Raw genomic sequence first — 21,404 nt, forward strand, 5'->3', positions numbered from 1 at the left:
CAAGGAACCATCACAGTGGCTTCCTGTGGATTGACTCAGTGTTTGACCTTTCTGGGATGCAGCTAGTCCAACCCACCCATTATGTCAGAGTGCCAAGGAAGGTCTAGTTTTTTTCCTCACTGCAAAAGGCAACACAGGTGAGAATGGACTCCAAAGCCAAGGATCTGCTCTTAAGATGCTCTGTGCCTGTATTTGAAAAGTGAGGATCTGTGAGCAAAACAGTTTGTGAGACTGCAGGTAAAAATCCTACCCTTTTATTACGATAGAAAACCAAGAACATCTTTGTTTACAATTCCCTTTTAGTATGCAGTTTCCTCCAATGAAATGTGAAATAGGGAAAAGGCTGGTGTAGGCTGGGGTACTGGAGAACAAGCTAGGATTACAACTGAGGAATGAGCTAAAACTCCTTTAAGGCATGGACCATTACCCTTCCTTGCTCTCAAGAATAAAAAAAGCTGAATCGTAGTTAGGAACTTTTCAGTATTTACTCTATAGTCAAACAGAAACAAATCAGAAAATACCCATTTCTTAAGGCAGTGTAAACTGCAGTGTTGTTGTTTGGAAAAGCATGCTCAAGACTCCGGCTGGCTGCCAGGATCACTCTCATCATATCACAAGAGAAAAAAATGCACAAGTGATATGGTTGGAAAATGAAATAACTCCTATAGGACAGATAGACCATAAATCAGAAGTATTATAGTCTAAGCCTGCACATATTAAATTCTCCAAAACATGTTTTCATCTATTAATTTGGTATGTTTTTAAATCTACTGGTTTTTAGCAATATTTTGTCATCAAAGTGTACAGAGTACTCCACCGGTAGCTAGTTACCTGAGGCTCTCCAAAGTGAGTAGATTTTAGATGTTCTGTGAATAATTAGGCAGCAATTTCTTTCCTCTCTTGAAATTTAAGTCTGGAACCTCATTGCTAAACAGAAACCACTCTGGGACACATTTTAAAAGTTGAAAAAGTAAAACTGTATTTGTTAAAATGTATATATTTAATAAACCTGAGAAGAATTTTAATATTAGATGCTTATAAAGATTTGGTAAATGCAAGGAAAGGGGGAATGGGAAAGATCAGTTCCTGGGAAATAGAACAGGTTTGCCAAGAAATAGGCATCACTTTTTGCCAGAAAAACTTGGCTTTAAAACCACACACCAGTAAAGCTGAAGCATTAAATACACAAATCCCCTCCCTTTCTCTACAAGTTAATCAAACAGATTTAGTCAACTACAAACAGACACGATTCCTGTTAAACTTCCTTTGGTAACAAAACAGCTTTGAAAATTGCAGGTCAGACTGATACTATGTCTGTCAAACTTTTCATGTCTTTCCTCCTAAATCCTCATTACTACTAGAGAGAGAGCAAAATATTATGTACCTTAAAAGGCCGCAATTGATGCTTTCTTTTCAAGTCTTTTTTTATACTTACATATGCACACAAACACATGCACTTTGCTGGAAGCTTAACTGTTTTCTCCAAGATATGAACAATTGAGCTTTGAGGTTTTTATTGGCAGCTTTAACATAGTATTCTGCACATAAGAATGCAACTACCTACCAGTTTGATTAAGATTAGTACAACTCTGGGAATACTGGGGTGACCTTATTGACAGAATAATTATTACTTAGTGCCATACCTGTTCAAAAAATATCTAGTTCAGCATTAATCAAAGCTGCCAACTTGTTGCCCAGCAGCATGAAACATTATGTTTAAAGATTCTTAGAAGTGACCAGTACTTTTTTGATTCATCCTGTGGCTTTCAATTCCTTATTTTAAGAATATGTGTATCACTATACATTGGAATAGTATTCTATGAGAGCATTCATGTTGAACTCGATAGTAACTGGAAGATCACATATAGGAGATCTCCAGTTATTTTTTTTCTCTTCCTCTGCCCTTTTGGGTCCTATGAATTAGTTCATTTATTATCTGAAAATTTGTTTCATCTTGCGAGGTAATGATACGCTCATTTTACAGATTAATAAAGGAGTAAAACTAAATTGTCTTGCTGAGGCTACTCATGTAGCTACTACTTTTGCAGGCAATGCAACGCTAACTTCTCAGTGCTTTATTGAAATGACTCTTACGGCCTCCTTCAATAAATTCTTCCCGACTAGTAAAAAGTTAGCAGCAGCCTTTTGAGTGACTTCACCAGGGCTGGCAAAGTGTAATGGTTTGGGTTGGAAGGGACCTTTGAAGATCATCTCATTCCAACACCCCTGCCATGGGCAGGGACACCTTCCACTAGACCAGGTTGCTCTAAGCCATGTCCAACCTGGTCTTGAAGACTTCCAGGGATGGGGCATCCACAGCTTCTTCGGGCAACCTGTTCCAGTGCCTTATCACCTTCTGAGCAAAAAAATTCTTCCTAATACAGTTTTGACCCAAAGGATGAAGATAACTACAAGTGTCACATTTTGAAAGCTGCACTGTCATTGCTATGTGATGTCCACCATAAGGCTGATGGAACATTTCAGGCTACAAGACTACCATGGAAACCTTTTCTGAAGGAAATGGGGGTGAGGGTGTAGAAATTGGGAGTACATCTGTTATAATTCAGCTTAATATTTTAATCAGTTAAACACTGCTAAGCTCAGGACAGGTCATACCAACTCACTGAAAATGAACAAAAATTAATGAAAATCTAGAAGTCTCTTGAAATCTTGCCTTTAAATAAACCACAGTTCTCCACAGCTGAAGCTTACAAAAAGTGCTTGAAAAAACTGTAAAGAACCTGTCAAAATTTATCATGGCAGTTCTACAAACTGTACTTACCCAAGCAAGAGTTCAGGTGAGCGGTACCATCTGGTAGCCACATATTCTGTATAGTTAGCATTGCTTCCTTCAGAGAGGTTACGAGCAAAGCCTGTCAGAGAAACAGCATGAAATATTATAGCCCATTTTAAATACAATATGCACATCACCACTGATTTTGGCAGTAAGAGGTCACATCTATTTATATAGAAGCAAATTGTTTACAACCCCTGCTGCAGAATGATCTCTCTAACAAGTGCTTGTCTACTGAAATGCAAGCTTTTATTGATGCAACAGTGAAAGTCAGCACATCTGCTTTAATGACTACCTTACTTGTGTACTCTCCTCACAAGTCTATGGAGTTTTGCTATTATTTTTGCTGCTTTACATAATCCAAACAGATTGACAAAAGCTACCTGTTATCATCACGCCACGTAAGCGGTTGAACTATTACCTCTACTGAGATGCTTGCAGAAGATTCACAACATTAGAAACAATAGACATGCAGGTGGAGTAGACTCTTCTGTTCATTGATTTTAATTACTACAGTCTCACTACCTTCAATTTTTTAAACAGGTCAAAAAACTATGTATTATTCTTATTTAATGACACTCCCTCCCTGACCTGGCAAAGAAAAGGGTCATCTCCTCAAAACTATAAAATGCGGGAATCTACCAAAGATCAGCAAAACTGTTTATATCTGCATTTGGCTCACTCCACATGTTTTGGCTTCCCACCTGCTTTAGCATCATATTCACTGCAATTCTTCAAGAGTTAGGATCAGAAAGCAAGTCCAAATTAAATTCTTTCTCCACATCATTTTATTAACAATAAAAAAAAATTAAGTTATATTTATTTGCAGTTGTACTAAAACTTCACTACTGTCCTAAAGCATAACAATTATGACCACTAGCTCAGAGAAGAGTACTGGAATAGATACACACACACACACACACACACAAGAAAATCCAGATGTAGGAATAATTTAGACTTTTGTTTTCATTCTCCTCCATTTATAAAATGTCAGCCAAACACCACAGTAATGTTGTTACTGGATTCTTCATGTAGAAGTACTCTAGGGCAGATGTTGTCACTGTTTTCAAAAAGTATCAAGATTCTTACTGTTTTCAAACAAATAATTACCAACAAGGTGAGATAGGATAGACAGATCTCAGCAGCAAGACTTCACATGTGTAGGCTCCTTACTAGAGCTCAAACCAAGACAAGCTTTTGGGACTGAAATGCAGAAACAGCATTTTCAAAATGCTTTCTTAGTGGCATGTGGCATAAAAACTCAGTCAAAATTCACTTTAGTGAAATCACTATATCTTTCCACTATTGCATGAGTAATGAAGAAAGAATAAAATTCCAAAGTGTCACAGAAGTACAACGCACAGCTTTATTTTCTGAATCAATTAGTGCTACTTAAATGCAATAGTCATTTTTTGTTATGAGTTCTTTTGCAGAAGCCACCAAAATTGCCTTTCCCACACAACTATGCTTGTAAAGTTCTATTTATTTATTTTTTTATTTTTTTTTTTTTAGTATTCTGAAAGTGTATCTTGTTTGGCAGTTTAGTGCAAAGAAGCCCAGTTCCACTCATCCCTGTGGAACACTAATTTACTCCAAGTTGAAGTAACAATTTGGATGCAGATTATTATTATTAGACTAGTGATTATAGAAAACAATTATAAATTTCTTAATTACACAGGTTACAGCTGTTACTTTTTGCAAGATACCTTTAAGTTCAAGAGTTAATAAACTAAAAGGCACGTATGATGAGGAACCGATATTTCAAAGTTGTTCCAAAATAATCATAATTCATTTCTGTTCCCATAAAGTCTAATGAACATTACTGATGCTGTTCGAGAAAAGCTGGAAAGGAATTTTTTATTACTTGTAACATGGGGACTGAATAAATTTGGAAACATTACTATATTTAGAACTGCTTAGGCAGCCCTGTTTCTGTTTCAAATTACATGAGCTATCTGATTAATCTTGCCAATGAAAAATCTTCCATTCATGTGTTTAAACAACAGAGAGGAGATAACCTGGAGCTACACTGAGAAATGGGACAGTCAAAATGTGGGAAGGCCCAGACTGAAGGGAGGAGGAGAAAGAAAGAGAAAAAAGTGTCACATGATAGAAATAAACGTGCTAAGGTAACACATGAGCTTGGCAGCACATGAGCCCCTGTGCACCGGAGGAATCAACAGGTCAAGGATGCATTCTCCTCCCTACAGGGCAGTCTATTGGAACTTGGTCAGGAGCTAACACAGTCTGAAAAATCAGCCTCCAGCTTTACAGGCTGGGTGCAGCACAGATTTGATGCAGCAAGAGAGAAAGTAAAATTATCATAATGGACTTCAGTGTCATTTCTATATTGTTGGGTGATATGAGAAACCATTTTATCGATTCAATACTGCTCTGACTCTGTGACACAATGCAGAATGATGATGGACAGAACTAACAATTCAGGAAAGTATAATACCTTTCTAAGGGAACAATTTTTTTTTTTGTTATGATGGGAGTTTGCTTATTGTTCCTTCCTCCAATTGTGCTGAGGTATCAGGTATATAAAAGTAAAAGAAGGAAACAAGGGAGAAGACCAGACCAAACTCTAACTAGTGAGAATGAATAGATTAGAAGATGAAGAGAGAAGGCAATTTGGGTGAGAGTGACTATGGAAACAACAGCATTTCCAAATGCATCATGATGCAAGAAGAAATAACAAGCAAAATCGGAAATTTCAAGAAAGGACTTGAAACAACTCAGAACATGGTAGGAGAGATGACAAGGAAAAAGGTGTAAGGAAAAAAGGAGGAGATTGTCAGTTTCTTACAGAGAAATAAGGCACATTTCAGTTAGACATAAGGTAAAGCATTCTAATGTTAATGACATGTAAGTACTTTAATAGATGCCTAAGAACACTAGGGAACCTCCATTATTCAGAATTTTAAGAATAAGCTAAGCAAACACCTGTCAAGAATGACAAAGACATTCTTAATCCTTTCTCTGAGTAGGTGGAAGAACTAGAGGATTTCTTGAGGTCTTTTCCAGTCCTGTGTTTCATGATTTCTATGCTTACACATCATACTGAGATTAAGAGATTGCTAAAACAAGTAATTTTGAAGCCCTGGTGTTGAAACAGCAAACACACCAGTCAGAAAACCTAAGTACTTCCAACAGTCAGATGCATCTGCTGTAGTCGGCACTTTGTACTGTTTTCTTCTTTCACTTCTATTGGCAGAAATGACACCCACACAACATGTGTCCGGGCAAGCACAACATTCAATCTCAATTTTATCTAGCACGGTATGTACAGAACACATGGTACAAGGATTAAGAAGAAATATCTTGTTAAAAATTTATGAACTTTTCTATTCAAATTATTTTTCTCCACTGGGCTATTGGAAATGGATGCATAGTCCTTTTCTTTGCTTTTGTAATCACATGAGGAATGTGACACTGTATGTGACAAGTACCTGTGTTCCAAAATATGATTTAAGTTAGGTAGTCAGACAGCATATGTTAAAAGGCAAATTTTTACATCCTAATTTGTGCATGTTCAGGAAACATCTGTGGCTAACACCACTCTGACATGGATTTTACAGTCATAGCTTAAGTTACTAGCAATAATGTCAATTAGCAATAACGCTAGAAACTTAAAACTGATTCCATATTAGTAGAGTTTCTCGGAATTTTAAATTCGACTAAATCTGAAAGGTTGATTAAAATTAAAACTAACCCACGTGAACAGTAAGAACAGAAATTCTCTTAGTTTGCCTTCCTTGATACTGTGCTGATCACTCTGAGTACACTGTGATTGTGTGTCCTTTCCAACAGCACAGAGAGAACATGGCTGAAGCACACAGTGTGAGCAAGCCAACAGACCACACAGAACATCACTGCTAACAGAATTCACATCATCTACATCTAGTGCCAAAGCAAACATCCAAAACATGATCGTACCATTTGTCCGGCTTTATATTTTCCTGCAATACTGCTGCACAGAGGATGTTGAAACAAGTCCACATGCAAAGATTTGTTAGGTGATAGCATATGACAACTCTAATGGTGTTACTTTCAAGGAGGGACATCCCCACTCCAGAAAAAACGAGGGAGGGAGGGAAGCATGTGTGGAGTCAACTGTTCCCTTCAGGACACACTCATGCCCACATTGGCTATTCCTGCATCTGATGAGGTTAGCCCACACTGGAGCAGGCATTGTTCAGGGACAGGCACTGCCCATGTGGTGGTTGTTTAGCTCTGTCTAAGGAGCTTTTGGTCCCCAAAGCTAATGTGGAGGGTGAAGTGGTGGAGAGGGAGCAAAGTGTAATCTACACAAGCCTTCACTCCTTGGAGAGGCCTGGCCCTGCCAACCTCATGGGGTTTGCTTGGCAGTGGTAAGGCCTTGATAATCAGTGTAGAATGAGGGAAAAATCCTGCCCCACCAGCTCTGGGCTTTGGTCAATGGTGCCAGGGCAGCCACAGCAGTGCAGACAGGAGGCCTGTGGATACTGAAAAGGCAAAGGCACCACACAGCAGTACCTGGTGTTCTGTTAGAGCTGCGCAGTTCCTTACACTGGAGAATAAATGGCTCTGAATTCAAAGAACTCGTATGAACTAAATCTTCTAAGGTTTTTCCTAGAACAGTTATTGTTTCTGAATGCTTAAGCAAAAATGCTTTTAGGATTAAATGAAATAAGAAGCATTGCAAATGAAAAATGCCTTTCTTGTGTTCCTAAAAACATATTCCATTCTATTTTGTTAGCTGTTCTTCTTTTCATTCAAAATTGCAGAGGTTTGAAAAGACAGCTTTCAAACTGTTCTCACTGAGAAGTGCCTCTGGGGTAACACTATGGAATTGGCTTTTATTTACCAAGTGAAACTGTAAGCTTTTCAGAGGGAAAAATATTTTATTCTGTGTTTATGTAGCATTTAGAATAAAAATACAGATTGTTGGAACAGTGTACACTCTTCCCTGTTGTCTTTTGGGAATTACTCACATGGCCAAAGTTTGCCTCGTACTGGGGTGACAATTCTTCAAGGTCTTAAAGCTGACATTAAACAGGCTTAGGAAACATGAGAGTTAACATGTACAGCTCTGACTCTAACATCCAGTCATTCAGTCATTAAACATATGTGGACATCTGATTCCTTTATTAGGTAACAAAAAAAGTTGACCTATAACTACACACATAGCAGTCCACAAAAGCCAGTGGTTCAAAAAATACATAAAAAGTATAAATCTGTTGTGCCTTTACTAAACATCAATGAAGAATTATCTTTTCTTTCAATACACAGGCCAGATAAACCCACAGATTTGCTAGCCTCCTAATCAGTTTATCATCTGTGCTGTTCTCAGCTGTGTGTCAGCAGCAGCACTAGCAAAAATAGAGGAAGAGAGAAAGGCAGTGTTTCTATTGACCTGTTAACACAGGTATTTCACAAGGTATGCAAATTAAGCCCAGAGATCTTTCAAATTAAAATACTAGCCCCAAACCTGAAGCAGTAATCAATTCTGACTGTTAAAAGCTTTTTAAACAGCATATACTGTAGAACACTGACATAATAAGGCAAAACTTCACTGCAAGAGATTTTCTTTAAAAAGGTGAGCAGCAGCTATCTATCTATTGAACTTACCAAAGTCACACAACTTCAGAACATCATTGTGGCTTATTAAGAGATTCTCTGGTTTGATATCTGAAGTATCAGAGTAGATGTGAAAAAAAAAAAAGAGCTGTTAATTTCCCTTTAATTTTGAACTTTGTCAACAAATATTATTTCATTATAATGTATTTAGAGATATTCACGCAATCATAAATGAAGCATTACAAGAGCAACTGCTGAAACAGCTTCCAGCAATTCAGTTCGTAAACAGGCAGAATTAATTTTCTGCCTTTTGAAGTCTTTTTAAGTGTTTCCCAACAAAATATGGGAAGATAAAATGTGCTTACAGATATTCCTGGGCAGCAAACCAATATGCATAATATTGCATATTGCAAAATAATAGAAAGAACTGATATTTAATTACCCAGTTAACCAATAAAATGTTGTGTGTTGTGCTCAGCATTTTCGGCTATAATGACCATCTTGATCATCTCTTGTAATTTGTTTAGAAAAAACATCTTGTCTAGTTTTAAGCCCTTTTTTTCATTCCTATATGGATATTGCTGTATACACACATGGTATATTTTTCAAACTATATATTACAAAATGTTTTCAGACTCTTGCTTATGTTTGATTGGTCTCAAATATAAAAAGCATATTGTATAAGAATGTTAATTTAATGGAAACATTAATTAGAAATGTTACTCTTGCAAAGCCACAAAGCAAAATACAATTTTATTAAATCAGGATAAAAGACATAAAACTAGATAAAGTCATACATCAAGATATGTACTTTAAGTGCTTGAAGCTTAGGGGAGCTGGGAGGATCTACGTTAAGAAGTAAAACATGGGAGACCAAGTTTTAAGTTTTGGATTTTTTTTCTCCTAGTATTCTATTATCAGATTCAAAAGTGAAATGACTGACCACCACGAAAGGTTTAAAAAATTCCTTTTCCTTAGACAATGTCTGTACTTCAGTTTCACTTCACAATTTTTATATCATACCCCAAAGACAGTGGACAGCAAGTTTTATATGTAGATGAATTTAGCTTTAAAATTATCTGAAGTCACACAGCAGACTTAAGATCCAGCCCAACTGACAATTTTTTTCCTGTTGATATAAAGCGATTGCTTCTATTTATGTTAAATACAAATTACTTTAAGCTGTAACATCTTTCCCTGTAATAAGCAAATTCCTACAGGGGGCTTAATTTCATATGGAGAGCTACACACTTACCTCTATGAACAATATCATTCTTATGGCACCAATGAATTGCTTTAATTAGCTGGTAGATGTAGCTTTTCACTTTTTCTGGTGGAACTCCATTTGGCATTTCTTCTAGCAATTCAAGCATATTCTAAACATTTAAAAGACACATTATTTAAAACAGCTATACTCTAGTTGCTGGAAGATAACACGCATTCAGCCTTCTGAAGCAACATACTTAGGTTGCAGAGCCTGGTCATGGAACAGTAGTTTAACATTCAAGGAGTGTATTTTAATCATAAGCATACTCCTAGCTGTTACATAAACATTAAAGGTGAACCACAAATAAACCACAAGTTCTTAAAAGACTGTCATCAAACCAGTTATCCTAACACATCTAAAATGTCATTTAGTTACAAAACATTGCTTTAACAGTCAGTGTGTCTGTATGAAAAGTTCAGCAAAGCACAGCATTTTGTAAGTACACAACAGTGCTTTAACAAACTATTTCTTTCATTCTTTTAGTTCTGCTGCTTTGACATTGCAGGGCCAAGATTAGTCACAAACCGTATCCGTATATGAATGGGTATAAAGTCAGTTAGTGGAAATGAAGTAACATATAAAAATGCCTCACAGGGGCATAAATATTAACCTAGGGAGTGTTCTATAGCTATGTATTAGCTACAGAGATCCTAGACATATTGGCACTACAGTAACTATGGCCATATCAACTGTTTTATGGATATACCTAGGAAAGAAAACAAACTTCCTGTTTATACTAGTAAATTTCTTCTTTGAAAAAGAACACTTAGATTCCCATTATGTTAGCAAATGTCTCTAATTTTGCACAATTAGAAATACAATGGAGTTTGTACACTGAATGAATAATAGACAGCAGCAGCACACTTGAAGAGAGAAAAGTCTTACTTACTGAACACTGAAATAGAAGTATTTTGGCTATATGGCCCTACACCACTCATTTAATTATGGATTTGAGCATTTGTAGATTTTTCATTTGAAATAAATTTATCTTGTCTTTGACAAACATTTTCTTTAGCTGTATAGAAATATTTTTGAGGTTTTTCTTGAACAATATTTTAATGAACACAAATACAAGACAAAACAGAGACTTTGATGATATGATGATATGATGAAATGTTTGAAAACATTTTTAAGTTTTGCAATCTATGAAAAAATACTGGAACTTTTGTGCTTGAGCATAAGTTTTCTTAGAAATACACTTCAGATCTGAGAAAAGGAATTTTCTGTTAAGGAACCATATTGATTTTAGTTAGACTCTAGTCCACACAGAAGGCCACAGATCTGGACAAGTAAGTCAAGAAGTTAGTATTACAAGTACAAAACAAAAGAGTAGCATCAACACAGCAAGACATAACCCAATACGAAGACAGTAACCAAGGGGATGATGAAAAAAAGGAGATTAGACTAAATGTGAATTTAAGTAATCTGGATTTCAGTATTGCAGAGCTAAGATTCCTCAAAAGACACAAAGTGTTCATCACCAGTTAAACAAAAAAATTCAGTTTTTACTACATCACATTTTATTTAATTCCTTCTACTCTCCTCTCATCCAAAAAATACAGAAATTATCCTGGTCTTTGAAGAAATCATAGTGAATATTATTTAACATATTAGAAAAGAAGAAACATTCCTGGCTGTGAAGTTCCACTGAAAAGAAAGGTGACCATTAATACAGAAATTACTTTAGACACAGACTATATGTGATGCCTACCTTTATCATTAAATTCTTTTATTTTGATGCAAATAATGTTAGATATTACAGCCTGGTGTTTTTACTGATGCTAACAATTTTTGAAGCATACCCCTCATCAGATCAATTAAATATCTTTTACTTATGCTGCTCTTCCAACCCACTACTACACAGAGCTTAGCCAAGTCAACTATAACAGAAAATTAAATGTTTGTGCTAAGTTGGTGTGTGATCAAAGACATTCCATGCATCTGGAACAATTACAAGGAACATGGGTGAAACAAGTCAAGATTTGAATGTTAGATCTGAGTAAGATCCATCACATTAGAAGTTGCTGATCTGCTGGTGAAAACCAGAAGTGATTTCTGCCAAACTGTGGGCTAATACAGGTCACCTCACATTATGCAATGAAGTTATACAACAAAAGAAATTGTTGACTAAGGTAAAGGAGACATAGTATTTAGGGGTGTGAAATTTTTAGACAAGACTGAAGAGGACTATCACTCAGCTAGACTGCAACATCACACTGGCAGGATATTAAATGAAAATTTAAATCAAGGGAGCAGTACCTCATTAAGGCAACAGAGATACGCATGTTTAAGCTTGCTTTATTTTTTTTTTTTTTTTTTTTTTTACTCTGTGTATCTGCATACCATCTAATTTTTGCCATGAAGAAATCCTAAATGGTTAGAATTTGGAGCAAAGGTCTACCTCCATCATGAGCTTGCTAAAATAACAAAAGACTAATCTGTTCTAGGTTGTTTCTCTCTGGAAACAGACCAGGATGCTTGGCAGCAGTAGGCCAATCTAAGGAAATTTTGGAATAGTTTCAAAATGAGGTCAGGACTGGAGATAATGACAGTGATCTTTGCCAAATCCCTCTAAGCAACTATTGATAGTGGCCTTGTTACAGAAATACACAAACAAATCCTATTTTTAACAGGGAAGGATGGAGAAAGTTGAAAGAGATTCCAAGGTCAAAAGTGTATGATCCTGTTTTGAAAGACTACGTCAAGATTCATTACACAACATAACACAGGACAGTTATCCAGCTTTACAATTAAACTGGATTAAAGAGTTCAGATTGAATTTTTTCTTCAAATCATATGTATTCCAGTCTACATAATTTGTCGACATTTGAGTTCATATATATGGAAAATTTTTTTTTAAAAAGTACCAACACATGGTCTAAAAACAGTAGTAAAGTTATCAGGGTTGCTCTCTCACAACAGATGTCTAATTACAACTCAGACGTACTAATGTTTCTGCTGTTTCTCTTTATAGAATAGAATAGCTTAATTTTTAAAAATAAAAGCAATTTTAAAGACATTTTCAGTAAGCTGGTGATTTAACTGTGGCAAGGATACTACAAACTCAACTCACTTTTTCCACATATTCAAAAACTAAGTATAATTTTCCTCTTCTTCTGAAGGCTTCCTTCAACTCCACAATGTTCTCCTGTTTCAAAGTGCGAAGCATTTTAAGCTCTCGTAAAGTGGTTTCTTTGACTTCTTCATTTTCTGGAGTGCAAAGTAAAAGTGACATAGTAAGCTTACTAAAGAACAAACAAATTTTAAGACCCAAGCACAGATTTGTAAGTCCTGTAAGTTCCCCACAAGGCTTCCAAAGGAAATTCAGCAATGCCAGCCCAGTGTAGCAGCTACAGAAGGCAGCAGAGTAAGTATTGATGCAATGAAGCTTTGAATCTAATTCAGAGGAATCCAGAAATTTACCTGTTTTGACAACTTAATTTAACTGATTTGACAATTTAATTCTCTGAAAGGTGTTCAAGAAAGGAATGTTTTATTAATGCTCCATACACTGTTTATCATTATAGGGCCTTGAACTAACTGGGTTCTAAAGGACACTGCTAATGAAATGTGAAGTAAACTAGACTACATTAGGTTTTATTTTTCATTTAGTAAAGTGAAATCCATTAATTCAGTAAATTTGCTCATGCACACATAGAAATAGGGTTCTTAGCCTCTTAGAACTGTTATCCACAACAGAGAGATATTAAATGAGATGTGTTTGCATAAATTCCAAGCTAAATCACATCTGCAGGTCATGTACCACAAAGACAGCCAGAGGCAGAGGAATTAAAAACAAGGAAGAGAACTTGTTTTTCCAGGGCAAAAGGCAAAACCAGGTTTGTAGAGGAGAGAGAATAACACAGATCATGCAAATGCAATAATCATCAACAGAAGAGAGAGGGGAAAAAATAAAAAAAATCAAGTGTAGCAAGAGGGAAGAGGAAAACAAAATACTATAATCACAAATGTTTTGATTAAAAATATATAATTTAGAGCAATCTAAATCTTTTCATTTTAAAACTGAGTGCTTGATGTTGGCTTGCATCAGCCTGATTACATAATCTCATCTATTGCGAGACAGACTCTTTTGAGCGCATTTAGCATTCATATGTCAAAAACCGGCAAAGATTCAGTGAAACAAAAGTGTCAATAGAAACAATTACAGAATATTCAAATTTCTAATGAACTACATATTAACAAGACAGATGTGAAATGGGCTGAATCAAATCCATCAAAAGAACTTCTGTCATATTTCCAGAAGCTCGTAAACAACTAGCTACAGCTCTGAAAAGCAGTCATCAGTCATGTAAACTGACATTATGTAATACTCTTGGAAAGCCAGACCTAATGGCAATGTTGCATTTTTTGTTTTCATTTTTTGGTAGAGAGGCTAATATAATAATCTTGTTTGAGGTTTAATTAAAACTGAGATTTATTGCCTATGATCTGTACTGAATAGCCACAGCAAGTTCCAAAAAGAAATTCTGAAGTACACTCATTACTTGGTCAAGATGGTCACCACAATTAAACTATCTCCTGCATTCTTTAACAGGGATTTAGAACAGCTTTCTAAATAGCAGAGCTAAAACATTCATCAAATATACTCTTCAAGTGTCTGGAAAAATGACCTGCAAAGCAGAAGTCTGCGTTGAGCAAAACAAGAGGCAAATCAGACTCTGCTGTAACTCTGAAAATTACAGGCCTTGTAACCAACAACACCTCCATGGCCACCACCAATCCTAAAACAATAACAGAAAATAAAAGTTCACTAAAATAAAGTGGCTGCTATTTCTTGAAACAACATTCCTAGCTTTCAGCTAAAGCCTCAGTACATGGCAAACCACAGCTGCATTTCATCAGACCGGGCTGACTCCTCTTATTACTTCATACTTGTCTTCTCCTTCTGTTTGTACCAGGCCATTAGGGATCGGGGCTAACTTCTCATGTACACAAGGCAGATAATTGCTGCCGTGGTTGGTTGCCAGTTTTTCCTATGATAGAATATGGTGATTGACTGTTCCCCAACAAGTGCAGGTCAGAGAGACAGTCTTGTCTTGTTCAGTTCTTTGGGTGTATTACTGGGTGAGGAATGGGGGCGTGCAGCATTCAGAATAATTTCCACGTGTCCTGCCTTCTGCCACCCCCTTCGTCAGCAACAGTAAGCCTCGCAGAAGTTGGGTCTTCCTCCCTTCAGCAACACTGCAGAGTACACAGGCTGCTGTGAGGGGTCAAAGAGCAAGTTTCTTGAAGAGAGTGGAGCCTGCTCCAGTGAGGACAGAGCAGCTGCCTCACCACCCAGCTTCCTCTATGGACCCCTGGGAGCTTCTGGATTTGTCCTCGTATGACTGAACTTCTCAGGGACTTCTCTCAGTCTCCTCCATTTACCGCTTCAAATCGCCCTAACATTTAGATCCCCTCTCACAGATGAAGTGTGATAAAGCCCAAAGACTGTGCAAGCTACTACTACAAGAGGAGTTTTTTTACATTTCCTAGTCACATCCAGTCTCTAAATGATAGATCTTACTCCTGCATATGACACCACAATCTCAGCCATATTAAGACAGATGCATCAAGAAAGAAAGGTAGTTATCTAGTTAGTGTATAATGCAGTCCCTAGGCAGGTATGAAGGATTAAGTGTCTTGAATATTCACAAAGCTAATGAATCATTATAATTTTTAAATCATATCTTGATACATGAGACTTCTTATTTCAACTGGAGAGATATTAACAATGTAGTTATTACAGAAAAGATCACGGAGCAGAAAAGGTTACCTTCACTGTCTTTGAATTTCTTGATAGCCACAATTTCATGTGTCTCCTGTAAAACAAAAGCAAAGAAAGGAAAATGAGCAAGACCTACTGTGTGTTTTCTTGTGCCTTTTTTTCTTTCTCCTGAGCATCAGAGGAGAAAAAAAGAAGCATCCAGAGAAATTTCACACTGCAAAGAAGTTAAATAAAAATCTGGTAAATACCTCAGTGATTGGGCCAAATGCAATACACACCCACATGTAACAGATATATCACAATTAGGAACCCCAGTATAAAAGCAACAGAGTTAAATGCCAAAAGTTCATATTCAAATACTGTTTAACAGATATCAATTAAATTTTCATAAGAAAAAATGAATCTTGTTTCTTAGTTATTCTGATTTTCTAACAATCAGAATCTGGCCAAAGTATGAATGTGGGTGCTTATCTTTACGAGGTGAAATGAAAATACTGTGCTATTATTTGGCTAAGGCTTATAATAAGACCTGTAATTTTGGCTGCCAAAAGTTTTTGGGCTTCAAAGACCAAATATCCACAAAGAACATGATATTAGGAAAGTAGCTTCTCTGTGCCTCCTTATAAAAATCTGTCATCTTAAGGGAAGCCCATCCAAAACCAGGATCAGAAATTGCATTTGGCAGTGTTCACCTATGCTTACAATAAGTGGTAACTTCTTAATGTCCACCTGCCTTTGCATTCCTTTAGCATTTTCTACTCACCAAACCTGGTTGTCATAGGTCACATTTTTCTCTTAAATGAAGACATTTCTCTCTTGTTGTGTGAGCAGGAATGCATTTAGCACATGGCCAAAAAGCACCCAACACAACATGACTAGTGCAGGTCTGTTCCTGCAATGATGCAGCAATTGAATTTTAGTAACAGGACGCACAGAGTTAAGGAATGTGAGCAGAGAGGTAGGAGGCTACCTGGGTTACTTGATGAGCTAGATCTAGCTCACACACCCTTTTTTGTTTACCAAACATTACAGTTTAAAAAAACCCCCAACAATATCCCACTATTAACACTATGCAAAGGCTGGATCAGAGAATAGCAATGAAAAGGGAAGCCCTCCTGGAATACTTAAAGACATGTGCATAACCAATTACAGAGTAATACAAAGATTTACTCCATTTTTCATTTCAAATCATTGTAACACACGAACATGCAAAATACCTGACCCTGGAAAAACCCATGTAGATAGTGAATAATGTCATTTAAGGCGTTTAAGTGAAAATCAATACTACTATGACTAAAAATGAACTTGCAGTCAAATATAAGAATGAATGTGTGTGTATATAATTTGCATGTTTAAAAAAATAATCCTTTGATCATCAGTCATACCATCTATCTGAAAAACTTGCAAGCATTTTATTGTGTATTGATTTAAGTAACCGAACTATATCTACCTTGTATTGAAGAAAGTTAGTTCAGCAGAAGCATCACGTGCAATTAACTCTTAGAGGAGACTTGCATTGCTTTTCTGCTTCTGAAACCTACCCTTCACACACACTGGTCTGATGTGAAGGCTGAAACCTACCCTTCACACACACTGGTCTAACGTGGAGGCTGATAGATACATTGCATAAATTCAGCTGAGGTCCAAGCACTACCTTTAGCTCAACCAATTTACAGAACAGTAAAGACAGGGATGTCAGAAACAAGGAAACAGTACACATTTCAGGTTCAGAATGATTCTGACAGTCTTGTCTTTAGCTTTTATGTCAAATACAGTTCCTTAGTAATTTTGTTTCAGGAAACTTACAAACTAAGCAAACTATTTTACTAATTATATTTTTACTACTATGTTATAGTATTGTTATATTTATTAACTCTAACTCTAGTAATAATAGTAAGAGTTACTAGGACTATAAAGGAACATTAAGTGGTTGAGTAAATTTAGCTTATTTGACTTCTGGTAGCTACTGGTAGCTGCTCTGGCTAATTAAGCCTCTGAAGGATTTTTTAGAAAAGGAACACTGTAATTGCCCTTGAAAGCCTCTGTTGACTGTAAATGCCTATGTTTAGACAGTGTGCATATACCCCTTCACAGATAAGTCAAATTTATCCATTAGTATTAACATGCCTATTTCCCATGAAGTAAAAGAAAAATTTGTAGATGTTTCAGCTATCATCAAAAATCTGTGTTTTTATTCTCAAGGTAATAGCTTATGTACAGTGAAAGAAATGTAGGAGTTGGAAAATGTATCCTTACACAGAGAAGAATTCGGCATTATTCAAGAAAACTAATCCATGTGGCTTTTCTGCCATATCCTGCTGTGTACAGTGAAAGTGATTATTTTGGAAATTAAGTTTTAAAAGCTCTTGGGTCAAGGTCCTGCAAAGACTTATATAAGATATGCTATCGAACGTCCTGCAGGATTTTGACTATTTACAGTACTTAAAGCATGAGTGGCTCCAGGAATAACAAGAACAGAAAGACCTCAGCAACACACATATGGATGAAAAAGTTATTCAAAACAGTTCAAAAAAATCCCACATTTAAGAAATTTTCATTTGAAAAACTTTATCACTTGTATTATTTCAATAAACTTATCAATGATGTCATAATTTATATACAACATATTTCCTATCTTCAAAAAAACCCCCTAACAAATAATATTTAAATAACCTGAAGTGAAACAACACCACAATGAGACATCTTAGGGAGGAACATTCTTGTCTAGGTTTCTTGGAGGACCACATCCTATCTAAATGCTATTCCCTAGGAATCTGCCACTGGTGAAGCAGTCAACACAAAGCTAAAATGGTTACAAAGTCAGTCAAGATTTATACATAGAGTTTTAAATACAATGCACTTGCTTGTTCAAAAAGCCTGTAACTTCCCTGTGATGCAGAACACCTGATGGTGCTCCATCAGATAGAAGAGAAAACTGAAGCCAAGTGCACATTTCTCAATTCTTGGCCACATGCTCTAAACCAACTAAATAGTTTACATGAGGCAACATATGAGCTCATCATAATTTTAAACTATTTTCAAAAGGAAGAATCCATCTGAAATGCCCTGTTCCTCTATTTGCCACTACTCCTACTAATTTTGAACTAGATGTCTAGTTTTCACCACATTTTACAGAGAAATGCAAGTTCTAGAAAGAGGAAATTTCAAAAAAATGGTCTCAAATTTGTCAGTCATATATAGAATATCCTTCCTTGGGGGAAGGAAGCAGCAAGAACTCTATCTCCTGTATAATGTACGATGTTGCAGATCAGCAGCATATGGAGACTGTACATAATTTTCACTCAGATAAACTAATACAGAGTAAGATTGGAAAAGATGGAATACATTTTGTATATGGACCAATACAGCAGGCATATAGTAGAGATGGTAAAAATATGCTTCCTGGATTAGGAGACAGATGCTAGAGCTGCTCTGATGATGGCGAAACAAGTACTGACAGGCACTTGGTGCAAAGCAAACAGACAACAACACATTGCTAAGCCCTGAGAAGATGGACAGAATTGGAGATACAAAGAAAAGCAGAGCTTTGAGCAATGAGGGAATTCAACAGTGATAATTCAGACTCCTGGGGAAATCTGAAAGGTTCTTTACAGATCAAATTAGGCTTTGTTACTTAAACCCTTACTTAAAAGTCCTTTTGGAGATCTAAAGTCTTTTGTGGATCTGGTGGTCTGCTCTTCAAAAACAGGTCAAATTGGAATTCTCAAAAATAGAATTGCCATTCACTAAAATATATATTTTGCATTTCAAAGGGTTTTTTTCAAGACTGTACTATGAAACAGAACAGTACTGAACACCATGTTCAACTTGATTCTGGAAACCCTACTTAGACAATAGCTCAGTATCCAACTCCTAGCATGGAAAACTGCCACATCAAATTAAATGTATCATCTACGTAGATAAGACTGTTACTAGTTGATTCAGAGTTTGGGACTTCAGTGAATGTCAAAGAAAAAATTTAACCCTTTCTGATCTCTACCACCACGTGATATCATGAAGTATGAAAATTTGTGTTCACTTACCTGTACCTCTTTTTCACTCAGCTACGTTTATTACTAAGCATCTCATTATCATGCTGTAATAAAAAATTCTGGCCTCAGTATTTCACTTTACATTCTGAGGCAACAGCAAATTTGCAAATACACAAGTCAAATCCCTCTTGGCTTTGGCATTACATCTGATTATTGAGGACATATATTACAAACATTCTATGTTATAAAACTACAGGAAAAACACTGTTTTACAATTAAGTATGCAACAACAGATGAATATTACTGAAAACACTTTGTGTAAAATTTAAGGACCTACAGAAACTGATTATTCAGACTACATGATTACATATGTCTAAAACGGGGCAAACTATGGTTCTTCTTCATGTACAAACCTGCTAATACCTTTTAATAAGGCTAAGACAAAAATTTCTGTTCTATTTGCTTTACATATAAACACAGTGACAGAGAGGAGGAAGGAGATACTTGCTCATGGGAAAAGCGTATCTTCAGTCCTGGAGATGGGAATCACTTCATGCTAGGGCTCAGTCCTTTCCTTTACCTCAAAATATATGTGGGAATTGCCTCTGGAGAAAACATGTGCTTTACTGTCTGCCCACTTAGCCACAGATGAGAGGCGAGTATGGCTATGGGAGCTGAGCAGTTCTCACTGCTCCTGGGCTTCCTCACAAGATTGTAGTAGCTGGTGTTTCCTGTTGCCAGTATCAAACTAGAAGAGTTCCTAATTCAAAACCATTTAATTTTATCTCATTTAAAGTAAAGAGGTCTCCTGTTTTTCCATTGTCTCTACAAAATGTATATGTAATTACATATTGCACAAAACACCAGTGATTTCCAGAACAGCAGAGGAATGTATCTCTGTTGTTTCCAGAAAGAACCTTGATGTTAATGATGGGAGTACTCAAGGACAAAGATCTTAGAATAAGATAAGTATAAACCAAGATCTTAGAACTACAACCATTCTTCCCCAGAAAGAAAAAACATGTCGTATTCTTGAAAATATTATGTTACAAAGAAGAATCTCTTCAAATGTTTGTCCCTATTTTGTTTCAAGAATTTCTGTTAGGAATTTTTTTCCTTTTTCTTTTACATATCATGGAAAATCTGACACAAAGCATAGGTACACAAGAAGATTCTTGAAAAATAGACAAGATTCTGACCTTCTGGAAGTTACATCATTCACCAATAATTTTACTACCTCACCCTATATAATTACAAGAATTTCTCAAGCATGGATTTTTTAAGCAACTGAAAAAACAAGTGTTTATAAAAATCAACAAGCATGAGCAGATATAGCAGTAGTCAATACTGAGCACATCCCATGCACAAGCAGTGTATTGCTGCCTTCACTCAGGCTAAAGCAGTATCTAGTACATCACATCAGGGTTTTATGCTGATATATTAAGTGCCATATTAAGATATGACATGGTATGTTCTGTGATTGGAACAAGTATAGATGTATATCCGTACAAGTATGAAGCTGTAAGGCCCAAAGATAAATGCATGTTCAACTTCTGCTAGAAAAAGTGAAATCAATCACATTTTCTACTCATAGATAATATAAAAATAATGTTATAATATAAAATAATTTTATAAAAATAATTTAGAAGCAAGCAAGAAGTTGATTTGATCCTAATCAATCCATAATTACTTCCACATCATTTAGTTTGCCACAACAAAGACACATATTAAAAAATCAACAAAATTCAGCCAAACATATCCTATGGCTAATGTCTTTTCAGAACAAAGTAGTACAGTTTTACTTTGACTTGCAAAAGCATTACTATGTTCTCGGACATTTAAGCATTTAGAACAGATCTTTCAATAATTTTGATTCTAGCAAAATTACAGATCATTAAGCGATCAGCAGAGGCAACAAAAGCCCAGAAAACCATTACAAGATGGTAAAGCACTTTTAAAGAGTTGCTTAAAATGAAACTTTAAAAAAACCCCAACCAATTAATTTTTCAAAGTTACTCTCAAAACAAGAGGAGAAAATATTAACATTTTAGTCAGTATTGA

At 36.0% G+C, this 21,404-nt stretch overlaps 1 protein-coding gene across 4 annotated transcripts in view; it reads right to left on the bottom strand.

Moving 5' to 3' along the window:
- The window catches only part of CDKL5 (cyclin dependent kinase like 5), a 124,760-nt gene that overhangs the window by 32,310 nt on the left and 71,046 nt on the right, over positions 1–21,404 (bottom strand). For all 4 annotated transcript variants that reach the window (XM_051795109.1, XM_051795112.1, XM_051795111.1 and 1 more), the window contains 5 exons: positions 15,400–15,445; positions 12,697–12,833; positions 9,612–9,732; positions 8,408–8,467; positions 2,783–2,873 (listed from right to left, as the gene is read on the bottom strand). In XM_051795109.1, the coding sequence (XP_051651069.1) occupies positions 2,783–2,873; positions 8,408–8,467; positions 9,612–9,732; positions 12,697–12,833; positions 15,400–15,445 (455 nt within the window). The remainder of the gene's footprint in view (positions 1–2,782; positions 2,874–8,407; positions 8,468–9,611; positions 9,733–12,696; positions 12,834–15,399; positions 15,446–21,404) is intronic.

This window comes from Manacus candei, unplaced genomic scaffold (genome assembly GCF_025592945.1).
Source record: "Manacus candei isolate 608988 ecotype Guabito, Panama unplaced genomic scaffold, ASM2559294v1 h1tg000041l, whole genome shotgun sequence".
In the NCBI taxonomy this organism is placed as follows: Eukaryota; Metazoa; Chordata; class Aves; order Passeriformes; family Pipridae; genus Manacus; species Manacus candei.